The 27,381-nt window shown below is 32.9% G+C and overlaps 1 protein-coding gene across 1 annotated transcript in view; it reads right to left on the bottom strand.

Annotated features, from left to right (window-relative positions):
• The window catches only part of LOC111704915 (beta-arrestin-1), a 30,145-nt gene extending 3,035 nt beyond the window's left edge, over nucleotides 1-27,110 (bottom strand). Inside the window, exons 1-15 of the mRNA XM_023477304.1 lie at nucleotides 27,100-27,110; nucleotides 15,553-15,789; nucleotides 15,171-15,254; nucleotides 14,446-14,523; nucleotides 11,272-11,377; nucleotides 10,756-10,787; nucleotides 9,981-10,088; nucleotides 8,191-8,298; nucleotides 6,255-6,287; nucleotides 4,980-5,051; nucleotides 4,504-4,603; nucleotides 4,297-4,400; nucleotides 3,108-3,185; nucleotides 1,255-1,304; nucleotides 355-401 (exon numbers count right to left, since the gene is read on the bottom strand). Coding sequence (XP_023333072.1) covers nucleotides 355-401; nucleotides 1,255-1,304; nucleotides 3,108-3,185; nucleotides 4,297-4,400; nucleotides 4,504-4,603; nucleotides 4,980-5,051; nucleotides 6,255-6,287; nucleotides 8,191-8,298; nucleotides 9,981-10,088; nucleotides 10,756-10,787; nucleotides 11,272-11,377; nucleotides 14,446-14,523; nucleotides 15,171-15,254; nucleotides 15,553-15,711 — 1,159 coding nt within the window. The 5' untranslated portion in view covers nucleotides 15,712-15,789; nucleotides 27,100-27,110. The remainder of the gene's footprint in view (nucleotides 1-354; nucleotides 402-1,254; nucleotides 1,305-3,107; nucleotides 3,186-4,296; nucleotides 4,401-4,503; nucleotides 4,604-4,979; nucleotides 5,052-6,254; nucleotides 6,288-8,190; nucleotides 8,299-9,980; nucleotides 10,089-10,755; nucleotides 10,788-11,271; nucleotides 11,378-14,445; nucleotides 14,524-15,170; nucleotides 15,255-15,552; nucleotides 15,790-27,099) is intronic.
• Between the last annotated feature and the right edge of the window lie 271 nt (nucleotides 27,111-27,381).

The raw sequence follows: 27,381 nt of genomic DNA, 5'->3' as shown, positions 1-27,381 counted from the left end.
AAGTAAAAAAAAACATAAAAGGCAACGTGAAAATAGATCGCAGTCGTTTTATGCCGAAAACCCTTCTAATAAAATATAACAGCAGTTATTCTTATGTTTAAATTACAAATTTAACAAAAAAGAAGGATCCATTTAGTTTTTTTGGGAATCCGGATCTAGATCCTGGATCCACACTAAAAAATGGATACGAACCCAGAAATCCATAACATTGTGGATCCAATCCAAATCCGGATCCGCATTGCAAAAAAAATTCCATAACATGGATTGCTTGAAAGCCATAAATACGAATTGTTTTGGAAAATAAGAATTGATTGACAAAAAAACAATAGAAAATAAATGGAAGGAAAATTATACCTGGAATTTCGGCGGGTTCATCCCCCGCATCTTCAGCAATATTCGGACTAAATAAGTATGTTAAAAATATATATAAATAAATAAACATAATTTTTATACAATAAAATTCATATCATGTTTTGAAGACTTGTTTTCTTATGAATAAATAAATATAAATAAATAAGTAAACACAATGTTGATAGTGATACAGTAAAGTTCATATCATGTTTTCAAGTTTTGTTTTATCATTTAAGTTTTGATAAGATGCTACCAAAATGATTTGATTTCGTGTAAGTTTGTTAAAAACGTAAAGCGTGTTTTTAGAAAACATCGAATAACAAAATAGCAGAAAAACGCTAAAAACGAATGATCAACCTTGAAAAATGGCTTCAAATGGTCTTTAACTGCCTATTTTGGGAGATAAATATTTGGGTGTACTGAGTCATTTTTAGCAGACTCGTAATTCTTTTTACCTAAAAACCCTTTAAACAACAACGTGGGGGAAAAAATAAGTAAACATGTTACTTTGAGGCATATTTTAGTTTGACAATATTGCTGGCACTGAAATAGGGTCCGGCCACAGAAGTGTACACATATTATGGTGATTCAGGAAGGGGCAGATATTTTATTTTTGATTCCATTGGTGGCTTATAAGATGCACAAACACTTGTTTTTTTTATATAAACTTCCTGAAGTTCTCGGCGTTGCCCGTGGAATTAAAAAAATCATGTCGAAGAAAAAAATTTTTGATTTGGGAAGAAAAAAAAGTAACTTTTTCAGCCTATGTTACTCCCCGGGCAGTGGGCACCCATGGGTTCTCTAAAAAAAACACATTTAGAGGCTGCATGCAAAATTAGGGCCTAACGCAGCCTGTACAAAATAAAGTGCAAAGATTTGGGTCACCCTATTGCAAATAATTACCTAGAACTGGACTTATCAGTGCAAGGTTTGTTGTCAGGATCCGGCTCAGGCTAAAAAAAATAAAAAAAATGGACTGAAAATATACAAAAAAATATATTTCTATATATATTGGAACAGAATGAAAATTGTCAAGAATTGAACGAATATTATTTAAATATATATTTAGATATTAGTTGACAGTAAAAATGAATAATGAGACTTCATTTTTAAGATTTTAAGATTTTTTCTATGGCATACTAAAGCCAATAGTGCTTAAATGTTAAAAACGAATCTAAGATGTCGCACACTAGAAGCAGTCTCAGGGGGATTGGAGAAAAATGAGTCAATTCTGTCTCTACATCTATATTGAGATGTTTATTAATATCTATATTGAGATATATATTAATATCTATATTGAGATATATATCAATATCTATATTGAGATATATATTAATATCTATATTGAGATATATATTGATATCTATATCAAGATGTTTATGAATATCTATATTGAGATATATATTGAGAAGTGTCTGACCTTGGTTGACGATTAAATTATTAATAATAATAATATTTAATAACATTTTCATTAAGTAAGAATTTGCTATTACACAAGATTCTTTTTGATTTGATATTTATCAATACATTATGCGTACTTAGAGCTTTCTTTAAAATATATCAAACTAACAAAACTTAAAAAGGAGAAACCCGCAAAACTTTATTGCTCCATATTTGCTATCCAATAATAATATAATCAATCTTTGTGCCTAAGTTTAGGATCCATTTAATTTTTATGCGGATCCGGATGAACATTAATTGATAAAACGGTTTTTACACATATGAAAATATTTCAATTCTTTGTTCTCTTCTTTCATGTTGAAACTAATGGAACTTTTCAAAGATTATGAAGCTATAATAATCGCTCATTAGTAAACAGTTGAGATTTGAGTGGTTGAAAGGAAAAAGTAAATTTTTAGCAGAGTGGTTGGTTGGTTGATATTTTTCCATTTGTATGGCAATCTGGATCCAGGAAGCAAAAATGTTGCGGATCCAACGGATCCGGATCCTAAGCATTGTTTTGAGCAAACTATTATAGTGTTCAAAGAAATCACTATTTAATCTCTGATTAGAGGAATGTCTATTGTCCAGTATCTAACGGCATATTCCTGAGCCCGCGATTTTAAAGCTTTGACTCGCGTCGTAATTCCTTAAACCCAGGTTTAAGACTCAATCTTAGACCCAACTCTGACAACAGCTTTAGTCACGTGATTTACAGCTGCAAGATCTTCGACTCGACTCAAAAAATAAGGCTAAATGAAAATAAGACCGACCTTAGTTGGTTTTAATATAGAATACTAGAAATTCAAGGCGCTTCGCGCCCTTCTTTCAAGGCTTTTAGGGCGCTTCGCGCCCATCTTCTATTTAAATTGTGAACATATTCTTTTTATTTTCATTTAAAAACAAAGAAGAAAAATTTATTAAAAACCTTTAAAACACATTTTTAAAAAAATTTTATCATTCAGTCCCACAACAAATCTGGGCCCGATCGGTTCAGCCGTTTTGACGTTTATTGGATACAAATAGACAGACAGACAGACAGACAAACAGACAGGCCAAATTTATTTATAGAAGTCTTAATGTTGAGTCATTTTTTAAATCAAATTCCGAAATCCGCCAATTTTTACCATGAAAATCCGCCAAATACGATATTAAACTGGTTACTCGGTGAAAAATTAGTTGCAACTTATCTCAAGGCTTGAGTAGTAAATAAGCCCCAATAATAGCTTAGGCCTAATTAGTATTTTCCCGAATTTTTTAAATTGCGGGGTGAACTACGCTAAAGTCGCATATTCCAGTGAAAACTGGGTTTTTACCTTCGGATGCATGAGTGTAAAGGGTAGTTCTGCTACAAGTTCTCCTGCTAAAGGTCCCAGATAAAGTTTCACTTTTACCTACATCAATATATAGTCAGATATAGTAAGATGAAACAAGGATTGAATTTAATGAACCTAGTCAAATGAACTCCAATTTCTTTGTTCTTTTCTAACAAGCCATAAGACTGTTCCTCGTTTTGTAAATACCTTCCCTTTATTACTTTTATATATAAGGTTGAAACGATAGAAAAAGCGATATGAAGAAAATTTCTGAGTGAACAGGTTTTAAATACGAATTCGGAAAAATTTGAAATTTTAAAATACATCTTTTGATATCAAAAGAGAAATGAATTTAATATGATATGCATATTTTTTCTTTGAACTTCTAGTTTTAAAGCTTCCAGTATATAACAAGAAAGTACGGAATCTCGTGGAATTTTTTTTGCTTTTATGTTTCCTTTAAATTTGCCATTATTTAAAATAAATTTACATAAATGCACGGTGATATTCTCAATTAAGCTTCACTTCTTAACAATTAAGATGGGCCTTAAAAATTATAATATATAAGGCCATGGAAAACAACAGTTTAACTTGTTAACCAAATTTATAAGGTAATTGAGTATTTACAATCAACAGTGTACTGCATAATTAACAGGTCATTGAGTACAACAGTTTGTCTTGTACTGTAGAATTAATAGGTCAGTGAGTACAACAGTTTGTCTTGAACTGTAGAATTAATAGGTCAGTGAGTACAACAGTTTGTCTTGAACTGTAGAATTAATAGGTCAGTGAGTACACCAGTTTACCTTATGAAGGTCATTTAGTACGCAGTATACCTTGTCCTATATATTTATTGTCATTGCGTAAAACCGTACTGTAACATGTACAGTTTAAGTAAAATGATAAGGTCATTGAGGACAACAGTTTACCTTGTCCTGAATAATCATTACGTTCATTGAATTTTACAGTTTACCTTGTCCAGCATAATTATTAAGGTCATTGAGTACAACAGTTTACCTTGTCCTTTATAATTATTAAGGTAATTGAGTACAACAGTTTACCTTGTCCTGTATAATTATTAAGGTCATTACAACAGTTTACATTGTTCTTTATAATTATTAAGGTCATTGAGTGCAACAGTTTACCTTGTACTGTATAATTATTAAGTTCATTGAGTACAACAGTTTACCTTGTACTGTACAATGATTCCCAGGTTTTCTTTACTACTCTGATCTGGAATAAGAGTTGAAGACGCCAGATTAGTATCCTCGTGCTTTAACTGTCCATCCAGTGCTAAAAAACATTGTTATTTAAAGAGAGAGTAAACTAATTATGAATTAATTGTAGCATTAATTTAATTTACTGGATCAATTAATGATTGGTAGATTTCTCTTACCTAGTCCCCACTTGTCCTTGTTGTTAGATAGAAGAGGTTTCAGCTCATAAACTTTACTGAGCGTTGACCCTGACCCAAGGGGGAAACCATCCTCACTTTCCTAGATTATTAGTTTTCATCAGACTAAAACATTATTTTNCAACTGGCAAAATTTCTACCTCCTTCTACCACCCAAAAAGTTGTTAATTTTCACCTGAAAATAAACAGGTTCACCCCCTATAAATTTCATAAAATAAAGTATAAGAAAAAAGTCAAAATGGAACAACTTCTTATGATGTTTGATAATTATACATCTTATCTTATCAAATATTTTTTTAAAGGAAGTAACGCGTATTTTGACTCAAAGGCTGGGAGACTATAAAATTTGATAAAGAACGCTTTACAGAAACATGAATAGGCTTTTATGATGCCACTAATAGATGTTAATATGGACACAATGTTCAAAAATCAAAACTCGTAACAAGTCTTGTTTTTACCTTCTCGTCGACTGTGCATTTATATTGTGCTGTAGAAAAGAGACAGATGTCTGCAAACTGTCGAACAGACACCTGAAACATTGAGATTAAGACAGTTGAAGATAACTGAGATTGAGACAGTTGAAGATAACTATCATCAGCTAAACGCCAAATCAGCTAAATTAATATTAATCTTAAAATGTGCATGAGATACAGACAGCTGATGAGATAATTATTAAACCAGACGCTTAAAACACCGTGATAAAGACAGATGAAAAAAACAATAGTGGTAGGCGATTATATCTATACAATCAAAGCGACCTTCGATATAAATTTTGATTCGAGGGTTTAAACAACATGGATACACAAAATAATGGAAACAAAGAGAAAACAAGCTTCTCTTTAATTACTTGTAAACTTGTAATTCGAAAAAAGCTTGTTAACAAAAAACTTTAATAAAAGTCGTCTTCATTATATTCAGATTATCGCCTACGCCTACCACCGTATCTTTAGTAAAACGACAAAACATTGAGATGCAGACAGCTTAAGAGATAATTATTAGGCCAGACGCATTAAAAACGTTGTGATAAAGACAGCTGCACTATAGATATAATTATTAAGTTAGACATTTTTAACACTGTGATAAAGACAGCTGAGGAGATAATTAAATAGCAAGATGCTTTAAACATTTTGATAAAGAAGACAAATTTTGCACCTTACGACTCAACTATTGCTAGACAGTTATTCAGACATACAAATCAACTAATGAGAAAAAGACAATTGAATAAGTGTTATGTATTTTCAGCCAGATAACTAAAACACTAGTATAAAGACAGAAGAGATAAATTGAGATAAAAACAATTGAAGAGACAGATGACCAAAAACTATCAAACCTCGAATTAAACTGTTGATGTAAAGATAGCCTATCGGTGATCAGACATATAGTCAAAAGACGACTTTAACATTAGATAAAGACAACTTAAAAAGATAGATTTCTGCAAACTTAAAGAGAAAGGCCTAAAAAGTTGTAAGTAAGACAACTAAAATGACAGCTTCATAAAGTTTTTACATCCAAGAAATGTAATTTAAAGAACAGAAAAGAGAAAATAAAGAATGCTCTGAAAGATTGTCAAGCCAAATTGGTATTGGAAACCATTTGTTCAGTAAAAATTTCCTGTGATTAAAAACTCAAGATAAGGACACTGCAGTTTCATTTTCTTTTTACAGAAAAAAGGCAAACTAAATTTTAGATTAGCTTTCATTTAAAAACAAATAAATGATTATAAATAAACTTACCTTCAGTTTCTTGACTGCTTTATTTGAGTTGTTCTGAAATATATTTATTATTAATGTCAGGAAATAAAATAATTTTAACAGTGTAGACACAGACTCAGACGACTAAGGGGGCGAGGAAATTTTTCTTCCATAGAGTTAGTTCTTCCGGAAGGACTAGGACTCAGGTGTATAAATTAAGACACCCCTCCCCCCACTCCTTTTTTTGGTAATTTTCAAACGAGATGCACTGCGCCAGTGAGTATTGAAGAGTTTAGGAAAAATACAGATTTAAAATTTATTTTTGGGGGAAAAATAGGTGAACTCTGAAAGTTCAAAGTTCTATTTTAAAAATTTTCCCACAGGAGGGGATTTCTAATGAAAAATAAAAACCCCTCCTGACAGAATAAAACCAGCCCAGCAATATATCTAACTAAACTATTGGACACATAAACGCAAACAAAACTAGGAATGCAAAGCATTTATAACAGCCTAAATTATGTTGGTTAGTGATCATAATAATCAACATAGATAGAAAATATCTTTCAATGATTACCTTATATTTCTTACGTAAAATAAATTAATTTTTGGTTTTAAAAATTTCAAATTAAAAAAATCTAAAATAATTTTTAGGGGCATCACAAATCATTTCTTCCTTTGGGGGTAATTTTTTTAAATATAAACAATTCCACTCTTGAAGAAGTTCATTTATTTGATTAATTATCTGAGACAAGGAAATACGGCAAAAGTTTAAATTATAATTAGGAACTAATCTTCTCCCCATGTTCTCCTTCTTAAATATTTTACATTTATTATGACATGTCTTTAATCCTAATTAAAAATTATTTTATGTCCATTCCAGATACCAATCCTAAAAAGTCGTTTTAAAAAAATGTTTAATCCATAGAGCATGTTTTCCCATTTTTTACTTAAATTAAATGTTTAACCATTCTTTATTTGAAAGTTCTAACAGATATTAGAAACTTTTACAAATTAACTAATATATCTAATACAATCAGTCTAGAACTTCAAAGAACACCTTCCACACAGGGGTTTATATTTTAATTTTTCTAACATTGGATAATAGTTTTGGAAGTTTTAAAGGGGAAAAAAGCTTTGCTTTTACATCATAATGTTACTTTTCTTATAAAATCATTTCACCCTCAGTATACTAGAAAAAACTTTCACAACATTTTTTTCAAAAAAGGTTTCTCCGGTTCGGGATATTCTTTAAAATATTTACTCCTTCTAAGATTATATATACTCACAAAATTCCTTAAATCAGCATATTTATTTAAGTCATCATTATTATAAATTTAGCATTATTTAGTACTATTTTTGTTTTTAACCTTTCCCAATCCTTAGGCAACAGTTTCAATTTAAAATAATAATTTCTATCTGACTCGAAAAATATTATAACATTTTTGAGAATAGAAAAATTGATTTTCCGTATTAAGAGCTCAAGAAAAGGAATATGAAAAGGACACCAGGTGAGAAGGCCCAAACTTTAAAATACCCCTTACCGGACCCCAACCCTCCAATTTTTTCAATAACAAAGTGTAAAAAAACCATGAAAATAATAAACCTGTTACAGGGAGGGACCTGCAGGTAAAGCAAGGGTTGGTAATTATTAGTAAGAAACAAGTTCAAATTCTGATTGGGATTCCCCCAGTTTTCATCGTGTTAGGGACACACACTTTTCAACCTGGAATACCTTGAATACAGAATGCCAGATCCGTTCATGTAAATGCGTGAGACAAGGTAAAACCTTTAAAAATTCATTTTGACTTTTTATGTTTTGGCGACATTAAACAAATTCTTCAATTTGTCATGAATATATCTAAAATATACAATGTCAACAGAAAATTACTTATTATAGAGAAAAGTCAATAATTTAGTTACTTATTTGTCAAACTGTTTAACTATCTTGATAAGAAAAATGAGGGTATGGGAAATCCACCTGAATATGAACATTAACGGAGATAGTTTCTCCGTGATAGTAGAGCTCCTTATCTAGACTGCACTCCAGGTGGAGTTTGTTAGGAGACATCATAAACTCTTTCGACACCTGATAATATAAAAGAATGAAATGGTTTGAAGAAAAAATTACGACCGTGCGACTGTGCTTAGGATCCGGATGCGTTGGTTGCTTAACATTTTAGCTACTGGGATCCGGATCCGCAAAAATATGCAATTTCACGGATCCGGATCAAAGGGACAAACTATCAACTAAAAATTCAATTAAGGTTCAGCATAAAAATAAGCGAAAAAAAGTTAATAATAATTGGAAAATTCCTCTATTATAAAAAAAATCAGTCACAAGAAATGTTTATGAGCTGGATCCGGATCGAGATCCGGGGTTGGATCTGCATTAAAGTGAAATGGAAACACTGTTTGCAGTTGAAATACTTTTAAATTCATCAGATGACAAAACAATGCTTTAAAGGACTGTACCCTCTAATTGTAGAGTAGTGTGTTCGATTGAAAACAGTACTCATAAGCTTTGACTGACAAAGGTTGACGGGTTTATTCTTATTTGTTTACAGAAGTGTTTGCTTGTAATTTTTGAACTAGTATTCGTAGAAAATAAGTATTTACATTCTAATTTTTAAAACCACGTTGGATATGGATTATTCGGGATCAACTGTATGGAGTTCAAACTGTACCCTAGCGTACACTCCATTGTCACAGCAACTTTAACACTATGATTTAAGAGATAAAAGGAGTTCTCTGCCCTCAATCATCAGTCAAAGGTGTAAAGGGTAAATCGTACATTCCCCTCTTTTCATAAGGGGTCACTTGAATACTTTCCTAAAGCCATTTTCCCAAGTGGCAACTTCCCAAAGATTAGGTTAGGCCCTCTGAGACGTCGCAGGCTAGGACAGACATAGATAAGATAAGATAAGAGAGGATCTGAAGACCCCCCCATTTTGGACCGCCATCGGGGCTAACTCCCATGAGCTCCGGCACCCCCCGGCTCCCATACTTACGTTGGGAAGATGCTACCAGTGGGTCGGGCAGAATCACAAAGTGATTCTGATGTGCATCCTCCAACAGCCTACAATGGCAATAACACGAGAAAAGACATTACCTGTTTAAAACCCAGTCACTAATTGGATTTGTTGCCCAAAGGGCATAAGCCCAGCATCAAGTACTCCTGCCAGAGTTGATGCTGACATAGGAAGTTGCCGCTTGGGAAATTGCACATTTGGGAAGTTGCCACTTGGGGAAAATCCTTTGGGAAAGTACCTAACATCCTTGAAGTCCTTTTAATGGGAGTGAACGGCAATGTATGGTTGTAGAACTGAATATGGAGTATTTCAGGACTTTATGACATATAAAACGTTTCTACGACCTATATTTACTGAGTTTGAGCGTAAAGTCGACGTTCAAAATCATGCATTTGGGTGAGTACGTCTTCAGAACCGGTTTCTTTTAATTATTAAATAACGACGACAAAAAATGTAAACAAAATTCCAAAGGAAACTAATTAGTTGTTTAGGAACAGGTGAGAAAATAAAAATTCAATATAATGATGAAAAAAGGAAATTTAAAAAACCGATGCTGAAAGCTATTTAAACAGGCTCCCTGAACTGCCAAAAACCTGTTCTAATTGAGCGCCGGCTCAAATCCCGAAACGCTGAATACAATTTCAACTGCAACCATGTTTGAGCCGCGTCTCATATTTGAGACGCGGCTCAAATTCTTTAAATTCGGCCTCCAGTTAATTTTTATCCCAAATTTTGTTGCGTGTATTGGAGGGAAGGGTAAATAATGTGGTGAATATACCTTTCTTATTGCAAGTCTGACAGAGTTTCGCTTGTGTGGCTTGTCTTCGGTTGAGTCCCCTACATAGGCCTGAATCCCCGGGGTTGGTTTAACAATGAGAAAATAACAGAAATAAAAATAACAACAATTATTAGTAATTAATTAGACATGGAACTATCTTTAAAAATTGGATGGAAATGATTTTCGATGATGGGGGTTATACAATGCAGGCAGTTCAGATTATAGTATGCAATGCAGACAGTTCAGATTATAGTATGCAATGCAGGCAGTTCAGATTATATTATACAATGCAGGCAGTTCAGATTATAGTATGCTATGCAGGCAGTTCAGATTATAGTATGCAATGCAGGCAGTTTAGATTATAGTATGCAATGCAGGCAGTTCAGATTACATTATGCAATGCAGGCAGTTCAGATTATAGTATGCAATGCAGGCAGTTCAGAATATAGTATGCAATGCAGGCAGTTCAGATTATAGAATGCAATGCAGGCAGTTTAGATTATAGTATGCAATGCAGGCAGTTCGGATTATAGTATGCAATGCAGGCAGTTTACATTATAGTATGCAATGCAGGCAGTTCAGATTATAGTATGCAATGCAAGCAGTTCAGGTTATAGTATGCAATGCAGGCAGTTTAGATAATAATTTTTGAATTTTCAAAGCAAAAAAGGAAATGCCTGACAATATTGAGTCCATTTATATTTTTATTCCAGAATTTTGTTTAATCCAACCGTTCCTTCATTTCGTAATCAATCCCACAAGGTTTTCCTGAAATCAAATAATAAATTGTCAAAAATTTTGTTAAACAAAACAAATGTCTTAGGGACTAAACAAAACCAGTGCTTAGGATTTTAAAATTTTATTTGATAAATTAAAAAAAAATTCTTTTATCAACATGTTTTAAAAGAATTGAAAATCGAAATGTGTTTTTTTAGATAGCAAGTTTGAGTTTTTAAAGATTTTTTTCTAATTTGCTATTTGGTGGTGCAAAAGGTTTTGTGATTTTGATGAATAGTTTCACCCTAAATTATATTTTATAATAACACTAATTATTATGCATCCTGTTTACATTTTAAGGGTCAGTCAAAACAACCAGCGAGTTTACAAGACAAGCAAAAAATGAGCGCCCTACGACGATGCTAAGTTGTATTTGAACGTTGCTAAATTTAGCTGGCGAGTAATACTTTTCGTGAACCACCCCTTCCCCCATCCCCCCTCAATATTTCAAATTTTAAATAAATATAAGCCTAACCTGTGTCCCCTGGAGCTGGTTGTAGTGTAACACTAGCAGGACAATGAGGTGGCAGCTCAAAGAAAAATGGATAAGCATTATCTCCTAGTTTCTTCATTAACCTTTCCTGAACAATTCCTCATCCGTCATACATTATTCGTAAATATAATTAAATATCATTCGTCATCCGTCTTACATTAGTCGTGAATATCATCCAATATCAATCGTCATCCGTCATACATTAGTCGTGAATATCATCCAAATCAATCGTCATCCTTCATACATTAGTCGTGAATATCATCCAATATTATTCGTCATCCGTCATACGGTAGTCGTAAATATAATCTTATATCACTCGTCATCCGTCATACATTATTCGTTAATATGATCAAATATCATTTGTCTTATGATTTTCGTCATACATTTGTTCCCGCGTTTTTCGTAATTATGCAATACATCCTTCATCATTTATAATCTTTTAATATTATAATTATTTTTTGTGTTTTCGTTGTTATGTCAAACGGTCTGCATCCTTTCGCTTCACTGTTATTTATTATCAACAATCCATCATTCGTCATTTATTTATTTTCGTCATTTGTAAATTTTATTCGTCATCCAGTATGCATCCTGTCGTTCGACTGTCGTTCATTTGTCAACAATTCATTGTTCGTCTGTCGATATTCTTCACCAATCATTTTTTGTCATTTAATCAACCAGTGTGCACCCTTCTATTTGTATACATCATCGTCATTCATACAATCCTTATTAACCAGTGTGCACCCTTCTACTTGTTTACATCATCGTCATTCATACAATCTTTATTAACCAGTGTGCACCCTTCTACTTGTTTACATCATCGTCATTCATACAATATTTATTAATCAGTGTGCACCCTTCTACTTTTATACATAATCGTCAGTCATACAATCCTTATAAACCAGTGTGCACCCTTCTACTTGTATACATCATCGTCATTCATACAATCTTGATTAACCAGTGTGCACCCTTCTATTTGTATACATCATCGTCATACATACAATCCAATTAACCAGTGTGCACCCTTCTACTTGTATACATTATCGTCATTCATATAATCTTTATTAACCAGTGTGCACCCTTCTACTTGTATACATCATCGTCATTCATACAATATTNCATCATACATCATACATCATACATCATACATCATACATCATACATCATACATCATACATCATACATCATACATCATACATCATACATCATACATCATACATCATACATCATACATCATACATCATACATCATACATCATACATCATACATCATACATCATACATCATACATCATACATCATACATCATACATCATACATCATACATCATACATCATACATCATACATCATACATCATACATCATACATCATACATCATACATCATACATCATACATCATACATCATACATCATACATCATACATCATACATCATACATCATACATCATACATCATACATCATACATCATACATCATACATCATACATCATACATCATACATCATACATCATACATCATACATCATACATCATACATCATACATCATACATCATACATCATACATCATACATCATACATCATACATCATACATCATACATCATACATCATACATCATACATCATACATCATACATCATACATCATACATCATACATCATACATCATACATCATACATCATACATCATACATCATACATCATACATCATACATCATACATCATACATCATACATCATACATCATACATCATACATCATACAATCTCTATTAACAATTTATTTTTTAAGTGTTTCATAAATATTTATCGTCCTCCATACGTATTGAGTCAGTTTCTTTGTAATTCATGTTTTGTCATCCATTCTTCATCATTCACAATTACTTTTCTTCTTTATTAACTTTTGAGAAAATGGTAAATATTGACATGATACTTATTTCATCTGTGAATTGTAATCAGAGGAATAACATGCAAGGCTGCAAGTTTATCCCTCCTTATAGGGGATTTTCTAAAATAAATATTTTATTTTCGACAAAAAAATGTATTAAAAATTTAAATGAAAAGACAGTTGAAATCATTACTAATACATTTTCTGAAAAAGACTTAGCTTAATGATTATGACAAAAATGAAAGGGTAAACAATAACTCAGTTTTCCGTTCTAATAATCCCATTTCTAAAAATTGGTACGTCTTATAATATCTTATGTGGTCACAGTCTATGCATATATTTTTTAAATTACACCATCCTTTAAAAGGCAAGTTCATTAAATTCTTTTTCTTATAAAAATTCCTTTATTTTTCACTACAAATAATTTATTTTCCCATCTTAGCAAACAAAACCCATAAAAATGTTGCCGCTCCGCGCAAGCATAAACTACACCTTGAGAACAAAAAAAAATAAACAAAAATATTCACCATCTTTATAAATCTTTTTCAATCTATTTACATTAATAGTTTCTATATGTTTTAAATGTTTTGTTATGGACTAAAATTCAGTGATAGAGATCCATTTCAATTCCATACGGATCTGGATCCAAAACCGGATCCGGATCCAGGTTATAAATCTATAGAATAAAGCTCTTCGCTCAAATTATATATAATACTAGCTGAAGGACCCGGCGTTGCCCGCAAAATAAGATTTTAGAGAAAAAAATTCAATTTCTTTTTAGCCTTTGTCTCCCCGGGGCTACCCATTCGGTCCAGCCGTTTGGCTGGCCAGAGGGAACATATATACGAATGTCTTGTTTTATTATGTAGATATTATATACATTATACATAATACATAGACTAAAAAATAATTGATTCTAGAAAGCTAGTATTGCTAAAAGATTTACTGGTTTTATTGAAAAAATGAAAAAATTTCTTTTTGTCCCTTTTTTATGCAGAAACTCAATAAACCGTTAAACTTTTTTAAAATATCGCTCTTCAGTTTCCAATTGAATTTTTTTTTTTGCAAAAAATTTGATTTTAAGCAGGTAATTGTGGATTTTTTGCCCCTTCAACTCGGATCCTGAGCACTGTACAAAATACTTTAAAGCTTTTAAATAAGTATCATTAAATTTTTGCAAACGCTAAAATTAAGTAATATAATAAATGTATCTTATCAAGAAAATATTAACTCATCCATCAATCAATCAATCGAAAATTCGAAAAATTTAAAACATACCTGAAGTCGAGTTAGAGGACGTTTTGTATTCTCCTTGTCCTCCTGAGGGTAGATGAGAGAGGACGCTAGATATAAATCCTGAAATAAGGACACGACTGCAGTGTTGGACACATTTAGGTTTTCAGGGCTTCTAAGAGGCAACTGAAAATTCTGAAACGTTTATGAAGCCAAATCTTTTTTAGTTTTATCAAATACTTAAAATTTACTCTAATAATATTTTCTTTCAGTTTCCTTTTAGTTATTGTTAAATCAAATTTGTTCTATATGATGGATTTAAATGGCAAGCATTGCTTTTTATTGCATTGCTACCTTAACAAATCATATTTACTTGCAGCGAAATAAATAAAAGGACAATGTTATATTTTTTTGCCATAATAACGTTTTTGCCATAATAGCGTTTTTGATAATTTATCTTCAATTTATGGTTCTGTAATACGTTAACCAACATATTTTCCGAGAAAGTGGAAAAATGAAAATCTTTAAAAAATATGAAATTAGAGGCCGAAGGATTTGAGCCGCAGCTTAAATTTAAGCCACGGCTCAAATATGACTTGTTCCACTTAAAATTGTATTCAATGTTTTAAGACTTAAGCCGGAGCTAAATTGAAACCGGTTTTTGGCGGATTTGAGACGCGGCTCAAATTCATTAAATTCGGACTTTGATAAGCGTAAATTTGCTTTAATTTAATGAATATGTGGCTGCCTATTGTTTTAATATAAGTTACCTTTCTAAAAGTAAGTCCCAGAACATCCAGGTCTTCCCGACCGTACCGGAAAGCAGCAAGTACATGTCCATACACTTTCCGGTCCTGTACAGTGTACATTAAAATTAAATTACGAAATCTAAACCACATATTTTCTGGTTTATTTAGTTTTATATATAGTAATGGATAACCATATTTTAAATCAATTAACTCCCGATCCCTCATCCTTGGCAGAAGGAAATTATATTTAAAGATTTGGAGAAGGGGGGGGGGGCTTAAATTTCGTTTTTAAACCCATTTAAACACATCTGCTGCTAGGTTTCACAATTTTATTTTTAGCATAAATAAGAAGATTATTGGAAGAGAGCTAAAATACAATTCGACCTTTGACATTATTAAATACCTTCAAGTATTCTGGATCAACTAGAACTACTCCATCAATTGGATCAACATGCGTCACGTGATCCACAAAATCCCTTTTCCCCAGGTACACCGTTATCTTCCCGTTGGGGGATCCCTTCTTAAACACCCTGGTCCCCTGCTTCTTGCTAGCGGAGGACATGATGTACTTGATCGGAAAAATGTGGTAGACGAACTTACATTATTCTTCGACTAGAGAAGCACCAATAAATTTATAGATCTGAAATTACACACTTTGAATTAACATTCTTAAATTTTTTTATAAGTTTCTTAAAATTGCTTTGAATTCCGTTCAATTTAGTACATGACCTCTTATATTTCAGCACAATTATTTTTCTTTTATTATTTTATTGTTAAGCTAGGTTAAGACGGGCCAAGCGCTGCGGCTAGTACAAGCTAGTGGGCCGAGCGCTGCGGCTAGAATAGGCTAGGGGGCCGAGCGCCGCGGCTAGGACAGGCTGGGGGGCCGGGCGCTACGGCCACAAGACCAAATATGAATATGTGTCACAAATGAGATCAATGTACAAAACTGATAGGAGGAGGGACGAAAGTCCAAAAATCGTTCTCTAGGAAATCACAAATTCTTTTTCACTGTGTTGTTTCTCAGCTTTTATCACAATTCTGAATTTAGTCTCGACCGCCACCCATCCCACTCTCTCTCTCTCTGTCGCTCTCTCGTCTTACTCTCTCTCTCTCTCTCTCTGTTGTGTAAATTGGAAAGGAAAACCTGTTCTTATGTATCTTCGCAACTAAGAGAAAGTTCGGAAATCGGAACAGAAATATATATATATACTTTTCCAAACTTATTGAATCGCAAAAATGATTAATTTATCACATTCGTTTGTAATTATTTTGAGTATTGTTTATGCCATATAAAGGCATGTAGGGGCGGCTTACGGCTTAGGGGGGGGGGAGGAATTAAATTAAACATGAAATATTGGGGGGTGTAGCGTTAAATCCAAGACCGGGCGTTATATTTAGTCCGGGTGAGTGCTACATCATACATGTGAAATCCGTGTACAAAATTGATAGGAGGGGGAAGAGGGGGTCAAAAAATCGTATATTAGGAAATTACTGCTGGTTATGTACAAAATTGATAGAACGGGGGGAAACAAAAAATTGTAACAATTGATAATGTGCATTGCTTTGGGTCCGCCAAAGTAAACAATTTTAGAACCCCCCCCCCTCTCCCTTCTATCAATTTTATACACAACCAGTGGTAACTTCCTAATATACGATTTTTGACCCCCCCCCCCTTCCCTCCCCAATCAATTTTGTACATAGATCCGAACCACATTCTCATAATTTTCTCGTCCAAACCACATAGAAATCCTCGTCCTTTTAATATTATTTTTTTAAAGTGTCCGATCCTTGAAAATAAATAAATTTTTTAAAAATATGGCGACGTTAGGGCATAAAACATGACTAGAATAAAGTTTTCCAAGGATTTTGAAATGTTGGAATCTTCAAATCCACGAGAATGATGTCAAACATTATTTAGGTTTAAAATTGAATCTCTTCTGCCTCCAAAATGGATAACTTTCACAAATAAAAATTTATACCAAAGAATTCGCGTGAACATGGTCTTTAATCTATCCATTTCAACCCATACAAAAAATCATTGATTTCTGATTTATTTACAAATAAGGTAGATTTGTTGTCCCCACTAAGAGATCACTACTGCCTGCCGCATGCTTAAAATTCTAGAAAAAATAATGTTCAATTTATATTATTCAAATCATTTGCTACAATTAATTGGTCACAACCCTATGAATTCAAACAGTATTTAAGCATATAAAAATTGTAAGTCATATCTCTAACCCAAATTCAGCTGAAATATTACAAAAAGTTGTTTACATCGAGTTTGAGAATGTTTTGCGGCATTTTCCGCAAAAGGAAGGAGCATTTTCATTTTTACACAAATCTAAAATTTAATTGGGAAAATTTGATATTTCATCTATGCCCTAATGTCGCCATATTTATAAAAAATGTATTTATTTCCAAGAATCGGACAATTAAAAAAAATAATATTGAAAGGACGAGGGTTTCGATGTGGTTCGGACGAGAAAATGATGAGAATGTGGTTCGGACTAGAGATTGATTTGGTTGGCCTTCCTCCCCTCCTCACCCAGGACTTATTTTACTTGACTGGGGGATCAAAGGCAAAAATTCCGGCCATTATTCTTAAAGGTATAATTTGCGGGCCCGTATCGGAAATTTTAGATATTTCACAAATAATTTAGATTTAGAGTTTTAGGCAATTACGCAAATTGAGCGTATTTTTACGCAATTTGTATACCTGAAATAAAATGATACACATCTCCACAAATTCATGATATTTTTACTTAAAGCTGGGTTATAAAATATTTACTTTAGAAAAATTAGATATTTACACTAAACGCAAATTTGCGTTTTAATTGCGTAATTGGAGCCAAAATATTATGCGTTTACGTTGCTTACGCAATTTGGATAGCTGGACGCAGAATTGCAATTAACTTTCCTTGCATTAGTACCTTGACTTAAACTATCACCCACCCCTTTGGGAATATGCTGGGTATGTAATTATCTGAAAGAAAAATCTGTTCATTTCTGTCCCGATTTACGAACCCTTCTGTTACAATGTTAATGTGTAAATATCAGAAATCAGCTGTTAAGCAATAAATATTGATATGATTCAAATTTGATGAGCAGAGAACTGATAAATAAGTTTTTTTTTTTTTTTTTTTTTTTTTGTATTTTAAATTCAGCTGAAATATTACAAAAAGTTGTTTACATCGAGTTTGAGAATGTTTTGCGGCATTTTCCGCAAAAGGAAGGAGCATTTTCATTTTTACACAAATCTAAAATTTAATTGGGAAAATTTGATATTTCATCTATGCCCTAATGTCGCCATATTTATAAAAAATGTATTTATTTCCAAGAATCGGACAATTAAAAAAAATAATATTGAAAGGACGAGGGTTTCGATGTGGTTCGGACGAGAAAATGATGAGAATGTGGTTCGGACTAGAGATTGATTTGGTTGGCCTTCCTCCCCTCCTCACCCAGGACTTATTTTACTTGACTGGGGGATCAAAGGCAAAAATTCCGGCCATTATTCTTAAAGGTATAATTTGCGGGCCCGTATCGGAAATTTTAGATATTTCACAAATAATTTAGATTTAGAGTTTTAGGCAATTACGCAAATTGAGCGTATTTTTACGCAATTTGTATACCTGAAATAAAATGATACACATCTCCACAAATTCATGATATTTTTACTTAAAGCTGGGTTATAAAATATTTACTTTAGAAAAATTAGATATTTACACTAATTTGAAATCTAGACTTACGCAAATTTGCGTTTTAATTGCGTAATTGGAGCCAAAATATTATGCGTTTACGTTGCTTACGCAATTTGGATAGCTGGACGCAGAATTGCAATTAACTTTCCTTGCATTAGTACCTTGACTTAAACTATCACCCACCCCTTTGGGAATATGCTGGGTATGTAATTATCTGAAAGAAAAATCTGTTCATTTCTGTCCCGATTTACGAACCCTTCTGTTACAATGTTAATGTGTAAATATCAGAAATCAGCTGTTAAGCAATAAATATTGATATGATTCAAATTTGATGAGCAGAGAACTGATAAATAAGTTTTTTTTTTTTTTTTTGGGGGGGGGGGGTTTAGGACCGGAGTTTAGCACTTGGCAGTGTATAAATTGAGAACATTCTAATGTGGGTCTGTTCTAGAGAACACATTTTTTAACATGTGAACTGCAATTGATGCTATTTCTTTAGCAAACTTGGCCAGGAATTTATAAGGGGGGCACAAAGTTTAAAAAGTTTATTGCCCTTAATCCTATTAAAATGTTAAGATTTATGAATCAAGACTAAACAACTGATTTTACTTTTAATACACACTGTATTTTAGTTTAGTATAGATATGTTCTATTTTAAAACATAAATCATAAATGTCTTCGTTCTCTTACAAGCTAGATTAAGAAGATTTTTTCTATTTGCATAGCAATAAAAAATCGCCTTATAATATTTATTTTATGCAGGGTGTCCCTCGAAATTCATGGCAGTAGCAATGACGACTCGAAAGTCCACTTTGATGATTTGAATTTACTTCAACCTACTTTAACATGTATAATTATTGAAACAATTATCCTGGTCCTGGCGTTTCCAAAATGTGGTCTGCTTTTTTGGAATGTCAATACTACCCGAAATATTAAGAATTTCGTTCAGATTTCAATTTTATTAAATAAGACTAAAATTGTCGAAATCATAAAGAAACTCTTCATATAGCTCTGGTAATAATGAATGCACAAAAAGGCAGACCACAATTTGTAAATGCCAAGACTAGGGGAATTTTGTGATTATGAACTTTAGAATTTTATATCTATGATTAGATTTACGAATAAATGCCACAAAGTATTTCTAGTATCAAAGCAGACCTTCAATTCGTCTTGCTTCTGAATAGTTCAAACAACCAATAGTTCAAACCCAAGTAAAAAAAGTGAGGAATTTCCTGTAACTGATTCCTCGGAAATTCTCGAGAAATTCCCCAGAATTGGTCCCCAAGATGAGAGATTTTTGTGGGATCACAGTTTTAAGACTCAGTTTTGAGAAATTCTGGAGAAATTCCGAGAAATTTTATGGGGAAAAATTCCTCAGAATTTCTTAGGACTTGGTCACCACGTTTATGGATTTTTAGGGGAATTTATGAAGAGAATTAATTTCAAGAAAATCCTGAAAATTTCTCCCGATTACTTCTCCGGAAATTCCTGAGAAATTTGTAGTACTTGGTCACAAAGTTTTCGGATATTTAGGGAAATTGAATATGAGAATTCATTTTGAGAAATTCCTGGGAATTTCTCCGGAATTTCACGCCAAGAAATTCCTGAAAAATTCTCCAGAAATTCCTTAGAAATTCTTAGGACTTGGTCACCAAGTTTACGGAATTTTAGGGGAATAAAATAAGAGAATACGTTTCGAGAATTTCTCAGGACTTCTTCACTTAATTATCAAGTTCCGTTTTTGCTCCAATAGGTGTCTCTGAGTTTCGCTTCTATTATGCACTGCCCTAACTAAATCTTTTTTTTCATTGCATCCTTTTTGATAAAAAATGATAATTTACGGAATGGATTACGAAAATTCCTCGAAATAGCTGTCCACATTTTCACCGGAATATCCTGAGAAAGATTCCTGGGAATTTCCGTGGATTTTCTGCAAAATTACTACTTGGGAAAAGACAACAGTTCAAACTTAAATAGCACCTTCACAGAATTATAGATTGATAATGTGATAAGCGTCAAGCGCTAGAAACCATAAATATAAAGAAAAAGTTCACTTGCACAAATAGCCGAAAATTATTTTTAAGTAAATGGCATTTAAAAGGATGCAAATGTCTTTAAAAACTCGAGATAAAACATGAAAATATTCCGTTTTCCAAAACTCAAATTTTATTAAACTTTTGAAATATCAATTAAGTAGAAAAAAGGGATTAGAAAATTTGAGCGTTAGACAAAAACTCAGTTCCAGTGAGGTATAATGTGCTTGATGCAACCAATTCAGTTGTCACTGCACTTAGCACTATGGGGTCTAACCACAGCTGAAGATATCCAAGAGCTTTTTTTCATTCCTTGAGACAACAAAGCAAAAAGATATATTAGACATGAAGGACAAAAGTAACACATTTCCAATTTGAAAACTACTTTATGTAGAATTTTAATAGAGTTTTATATAAAGCTTGTTATTTTACACAGTAATAACCAGAAAACAATGGAATAGGAAGACAACAATACAACATTTTTACACACTTATTAAATCAGTAATTTAGTGAAATGGTCTGTTTACACTGCACAATTGCTGGGTATCACACTCATTGTACCTTTTAAAGTTATAACTATAAAAGTCGTCTTCCTATTTCAGAGTTTTCTGATGATCACTGTACAAATCACGTTTATATTTGATACAATGGAACGCACTCTAGCTGTTAATTCATAGTTAAGTGAGTATGAATCACAGTGAGTGTGCAGTATACAAAGACCCATTTCACTTATTAATTTATTTTTCAAGCTACAGTGGTAAACAGTGCTTAGAATCCATTTAATTTTGATGTAGATCCGAATTACTCAATTTTTTTAACAAAGAATAATTTTCAATTTTTGGTTTAATTTTTTTCGCTTATTTTTATCCTAAAACTTGATGAACTATTCAGAAATGAGGAAATTTTTATAATTTCTCTTTTTTCAATTTGGGTTTTTGGAGTAAAAAGATTTTTTTGCAGTTTTTGGTTGATATTTTACCCCGTTGATCTGTATCCGTGGATCCACATATTTTTGCGGATCCAGATCCAGGAAATAATCACCTAATACTGATTAGGTGTAGTCTTCCTATTCCACAGTTTTTTGTGTACTCAATATAATGTATATACTGTAACCCCAACCACCCCCCCCCCCTCCTTCCTTTGTCCTTTGCTCTGAGGTAACCAGCTGGCTGGGTAACATAAGTTTTATCCCGTTTCAAAGATGATGTTGTGGAGATGACCGCTCAGTCAGCAGTATATATAAGAAAATATACCAAAATTACTCAGTTGATAACAAAGTCCAAAGGAAGAGGGGATCAACTCCTTACAACGCTTTATACTCCAGGAAGGAGGAAGGATGGGTCAGGAGAATAACATCAACCACCATTGGGACTCGACCCCTGAGAGAGAGCCTAAAGTCAGCAATCTTATTGTAAGAGGCGTCTGTCCAGAGCTGTAAGAAGCGAGACCATGGAGGCCAGAGAGAGTCTAAAGTCTGCAAAAGAATTGGTGTGGGGCAGGGTCCAGTTCTTATTGTCAAGACCAGAGGCCAGGGTCAAGCAGCAAATCCTCCAATTGATTCTTTAAGCAGAATTGTAACTAATCTACCCCTTTGATTACATATTATATCAATTTAATCTTAACACAACATCACATCTAATTTACTGCAGACTATAATGGGCAGATAACTCAAATACTGGCCCCTCATCTCTGTCAACTTCATCCAGCTGCCTGACCCATTGTTGATTCTCCACCAGCTGACCCGCCCTTACCCCACCTAGCTCTGAGAACAAGGTGGGATTTAGGAACTAGGACGGAGAGATTTTCCGAAATACTGATCAGTTGGTACCATGATGGCACAGAGGGAACTCAGAGTAAAAACCCTCTATCAGAGCCAGGGGTTAATCTGCCAAACTCTTCAATATCATTCTGTGCAATAGGAGGCTCCGGAGTTATTTTCGTGTGGCTCATAGCGGCCCTGCACCCCCTCCATCATTTAACCAATGACGTCATAGGTTTTTTTTATTTTTGACAATATATTTTGTACTATATTTGAGATCGGAACTTTTGGTTAAGACTTGAGATTGGTAAGTTTCAAATCCTTAACTTGAAATCTACAATTTATGGAAGTTTTTGATTTCAAAGACTTTTATTGTAAAATTAATGAAAATTTCAATTCGCATCAAAGGAATTTGAATCCTGCACTTCTAATTGGTCCAGCTTTGAGAAACTTGATGATTCGGATTAATGTAGAATTTTATAAACAATTTAGATCAGATTATTCAGATAGAAGAAAACCAACCTGGCTCTATCATAGCTGGAAATTTTCTGGCTCCTGGTTGGAAAGAAGGATTTTTGTGATGTGGATTTTACAAAGTTGATGTTATTCTTTCACCCTTAAAAAACAAAACTAATTTTGCATCATGAATTTTATTAGGGATTTAGGACTTAAACAGTGAATGAATTAAATATAATAAAAATTGATAAATATATAAACTCTCCACGGTGAATAATTGTGAGAAGAGGGGTCACCTAACAACGAAATAGGATTGATCCTGAATTTATACTTAAATGTCTGAAGAAACACATAATGCATTACAATATACATATTCATGCAGTGTAGATATATGTGTGAGAGAAAACATAATTTCAATTGATCGCCTATCAATGTGTAAGGGGCTTGTCCAAAGCTGTTTTTAAAGATGTCCTCATTTGTCTAACTGAAAATTAGATACATATTTTGTTCCCCACAAAAAAACCTGTAATTGCCAATAACTTTGTATGTATGCTGTTTTACAAATAGTTTAATGAGAATTTAGATTTAAAATGTAAAGAATAGCTAGAAAAATAAGGATACCTCAGTCGATACTTCTTAATCAGCCACAATTTTATATCACAAAATACCTGAAGGGTCTGGCGTTGCCCGCGAAAAATTAAAAAAAAGTTTTGACAAAAAAATAAAAGATTAAAAATTAAAAAAAAACATATCTAATCTTTTTAGCCTTTAACTTACCCTGGCCACCCTCATTGAGTGTCCACAACAAATTATAGCCCAATTTTGGCTGGCCATATGCAACATATGTCTTGTTTTATTACATATATTGTAAAAGAACAAAGGGGCCTCTAGGTTGATCTAAGGTTGATAATCCCAATGAAGGATCAATAAGTTGATCTAAGGTTGATAATCCCAGTAAAGGATCGATAAGTTGATCTAAGGTTGCAGTGAAGGATCGATAAGTTGATCTAAGGTTGATAATCCAAGTAAAGGATCGATAAGTTGATCTAAGGTTGATAATCCCAATGAAGGATCGATAGTTGGTTTAAGGTTGATAATCCCAGTAAGGGTCGATAGGTTGATCTAATGTTGATAATCCCAGTAAAGGGTCGATAAGGTTGGTCTAAGGTTGATAATCCTAGTGAAGGGTCGATAGGTTGATAATCCCAGTAAAAGGTCGAAAATTGATCTAAGGTTGATAATCCCAGTAAAGGGTCGATAGGCTGATCTAACGTTGATAATCCCAATGAAGGGTCGATAGGTTGATAATCCCAGTGAAAGGTCGATAGGTTGATCTAAGGTTGATAATCCCAATAAAGGGTCGAAAGTTGGTCTAAGGCTGATAATCCCAGTGAAGGGTCGATAGGTTGATCTAAGGTTGATAATCCCAGTAAAGGGTCGATAGGTTGATCTAAGGTTGATAATCCCAGTGAAAGGTCGATAAGTTGATCTAAGGTTGATAATACCAGTAAAGGGTCGATAGGTTGATCTAAGGTTGATAATCCCAGTGAAAGGTCAATAAGTTGATCTAAGGTTGATAATACCAGTGAAAGGTCAATAGGTGCTTGAAAGCTGGTTGATATCCTCTCTTTCCACTACGCTTCCATAGCCGCAAACACAAAAAAAATCTGTATTTCAAACCTAGGAACATATACAGTTTAGTAAACAAATAAACCAAAGTACAAAATATTGGTATAAATCGTTACAATATTTGAATGAACAAAATTTACTAGTATTAGGTAGGTAGGGGAAAATGAGGAGTTGATAGGATCAGGAGAATAAAACGTTTTGTGACATCTGAAAAATAAATACCAGGTTGGTTACAAAAATTATTGTTTACAGCGATAATCACGAATTTTAAGCATTTCTATATTCAAAACTTGTTTTCATTTTTCATGGATTTAGCGTCTATTGATAGAGGAGGTTGGGTTTAGTTTCGGCTCTGGGAGGGTAGTTTTGCTTTCAAGACGACATCTATTGGGGAAAGGTTTTAAAATAGGATTTATGATCTTCAGAAATGTACGAAGATTTACTTTATTGAATCATAGATATAAGATCAAATTTTGAAAAGCCCAGAAGTCATGTTTTTTTACAATTTTTTTTTAACAAAATAGCCATTGAAGAACTATTAAAGATCTCTGATCATATGTCTCATATTTGTTGGGACACCATGTATTATCGTAATTTGATTCCTATTAATTAAGCAATTCCTGGTCTGGGTACATCAACATTAAGCACAGAACAGGGACCTATTAGCTTCATTCATGTATAATTTCTTCCTTATTTAAGTAAATTATGGGATACCAATTATTGTATATTATTGTATTTTAAAGATAAATATAATAAAATTATTAAATATGCAAATCATTTGCATGCAAAGTAGCATTCTTTTTTTTTGTGGTAGTTGAGCTAGAGAATGAAGGAACAAATTGGTTCAAAATACTAAGATTTCTGAAATTTTTCCAAATTCATTAATTTCCAACACATAGTTATAATTTATTAGCACTTTCAAACCAATGCAAAGCATACACAGAAAATCGAAAAAGGTGAATGCGGAAAGGTGAATTTGGTATTTTTACATTTCTGCATTGTAATATAATGTAATTTACTTTACAATAACAATTGAACAATTCCCTTATGTCAAATCTTTTTTATCATATTAAACAAGTCTGTAGTGGACTGAGTTCCTTTAAAAGTGAAAACATTTTTGTTTCTAAAAATGCCAGCTCACTTACAAGAACCAATTTTATGTGTGAATTCTGCGAATTTAAATAAATTTTCAGGTTTCCTGGTCTTCATTTGGGGTCGATCTTTTATTTTTGCACAGTCCTTGTAAAGAAAAGGCGTTTAATGGGACAAATACTGTATAAACCTTTACAGATGGAGCGAAATTGGGGAGGGGTGAAGCGAAAGACCCGCCCCCCCCCCGTGGCCACCACTACCTCAAACAAACTTACTTTTGATCGCTACTAATCTTACTTCTATCTGTTGCGTATATAAGAAGAAAATTGTTAAAAACGACTCATGCTGAAGAACGTAGCGTCCATGCAAATTCAAAAAGTTGCAACATCCAACTCGGATCATAAAAATCAATATAATTCCAAACAAATCATTCAGACATTACAACCAATAATCATCGATAATTTTTCGACGCATTCGTATATAGTTGATATTGCATAATATTTATTTTTTATTTTTTATGATCTGATAGTTACTTTTAAAAACATTTATTCCTGTTTCAAGGATTTTTGATAATGAAGACGACATTCTTATATTTTCCAGGAATGATCGAAAATCCAGCGCCAGTGAAATATCATTTTTAAAAAACAAAATCAAATATTTATGACTTTCTAGATTTTATAGGTTCTAGGTTGTATGTCGCACATTTTGAGCTAATCATGTTAAGTATTTGATTGAAACGCAGTTTCAATGAATAATCTCATTATGGCTAAGTTTAAAACATTAAATTATTTATGAAGTACAACGTACTGCAAGTTTACAGAATATCATGTTCACATGCTTTTTGCTTCAATCAACCCATCAGTTTTGTATCTTCTCTAAACAAAGTACAGATTAGTATTCCAAAAAAATCAAAAGTTTTGTGGAGTAAAATGTAAACAATCAAATTCTCGCCGAAAGCAAATCTCCTCGAAGAACTGCCCAACCTGTGTTTCAGCGAGCAAACCTCCGTTCAGGTTCAATCCTCCGAGCGGATATAGGTTGGGAGGCCAGAGGAGGGAAACGAGGATTTAGGGCTGGATGATGAGGGGGGGGGGTTAAAGTGGGGATACATTTTGAGCAATCAGTTTCAATCTAAACTGCAGAATAATGGCACACAATACCTAGCTCAACCAGAACTATGCAACTTAAATAAAAACTCAAGTAAGAGATTTCTTCAGAAATAAATAATAAAAGAAAAGGAGTTGAAACGTTAGTCAATACAAAAATTAGGAAAGCACATCTTTTAGAATAAGAATAAGAATGAAAAAGAATTACAATAACAGTAAGAATGAATAAGAATTATAATAAGAGTAAGAATTAATAATGATTGTAAAAGTGAGAATGAATAAGAGTTATAATAAAAGTAAGAATAAGAAAGGATTGTAAGAGTAAGAATAAGGAAGGATTGGAAGAGTAAGAATGAATAATGAAATATTGTATGAATAAGAATGAATAAGTAAGGATTGCAAGAGTAAGAATGAGTAAGGATTATAATAAGAGTAAGAGTAGAGGAATGATTG

The sequence above is a fragment of the Eurytemora carolleeae genome, unplaced genomic scaffold, assembly GCF_000591075.1.
Source record: "Eurytemora carolleeae unplaced genomic scaffold, Eaff_2.0 scaffold376, whole genome shotgun sequence".
Taxonomy (NCBI): Eukaryota; Metazoa; Arthropoda; class Copepoda; order Calanoida; family Temoridae; genus Eurytemora; species Eurytemora carolleeae.
Note: the sequence above shows the minus strand (reverse complement) of the source record. Positions and strands in the feature narration are given on the sequence as shown.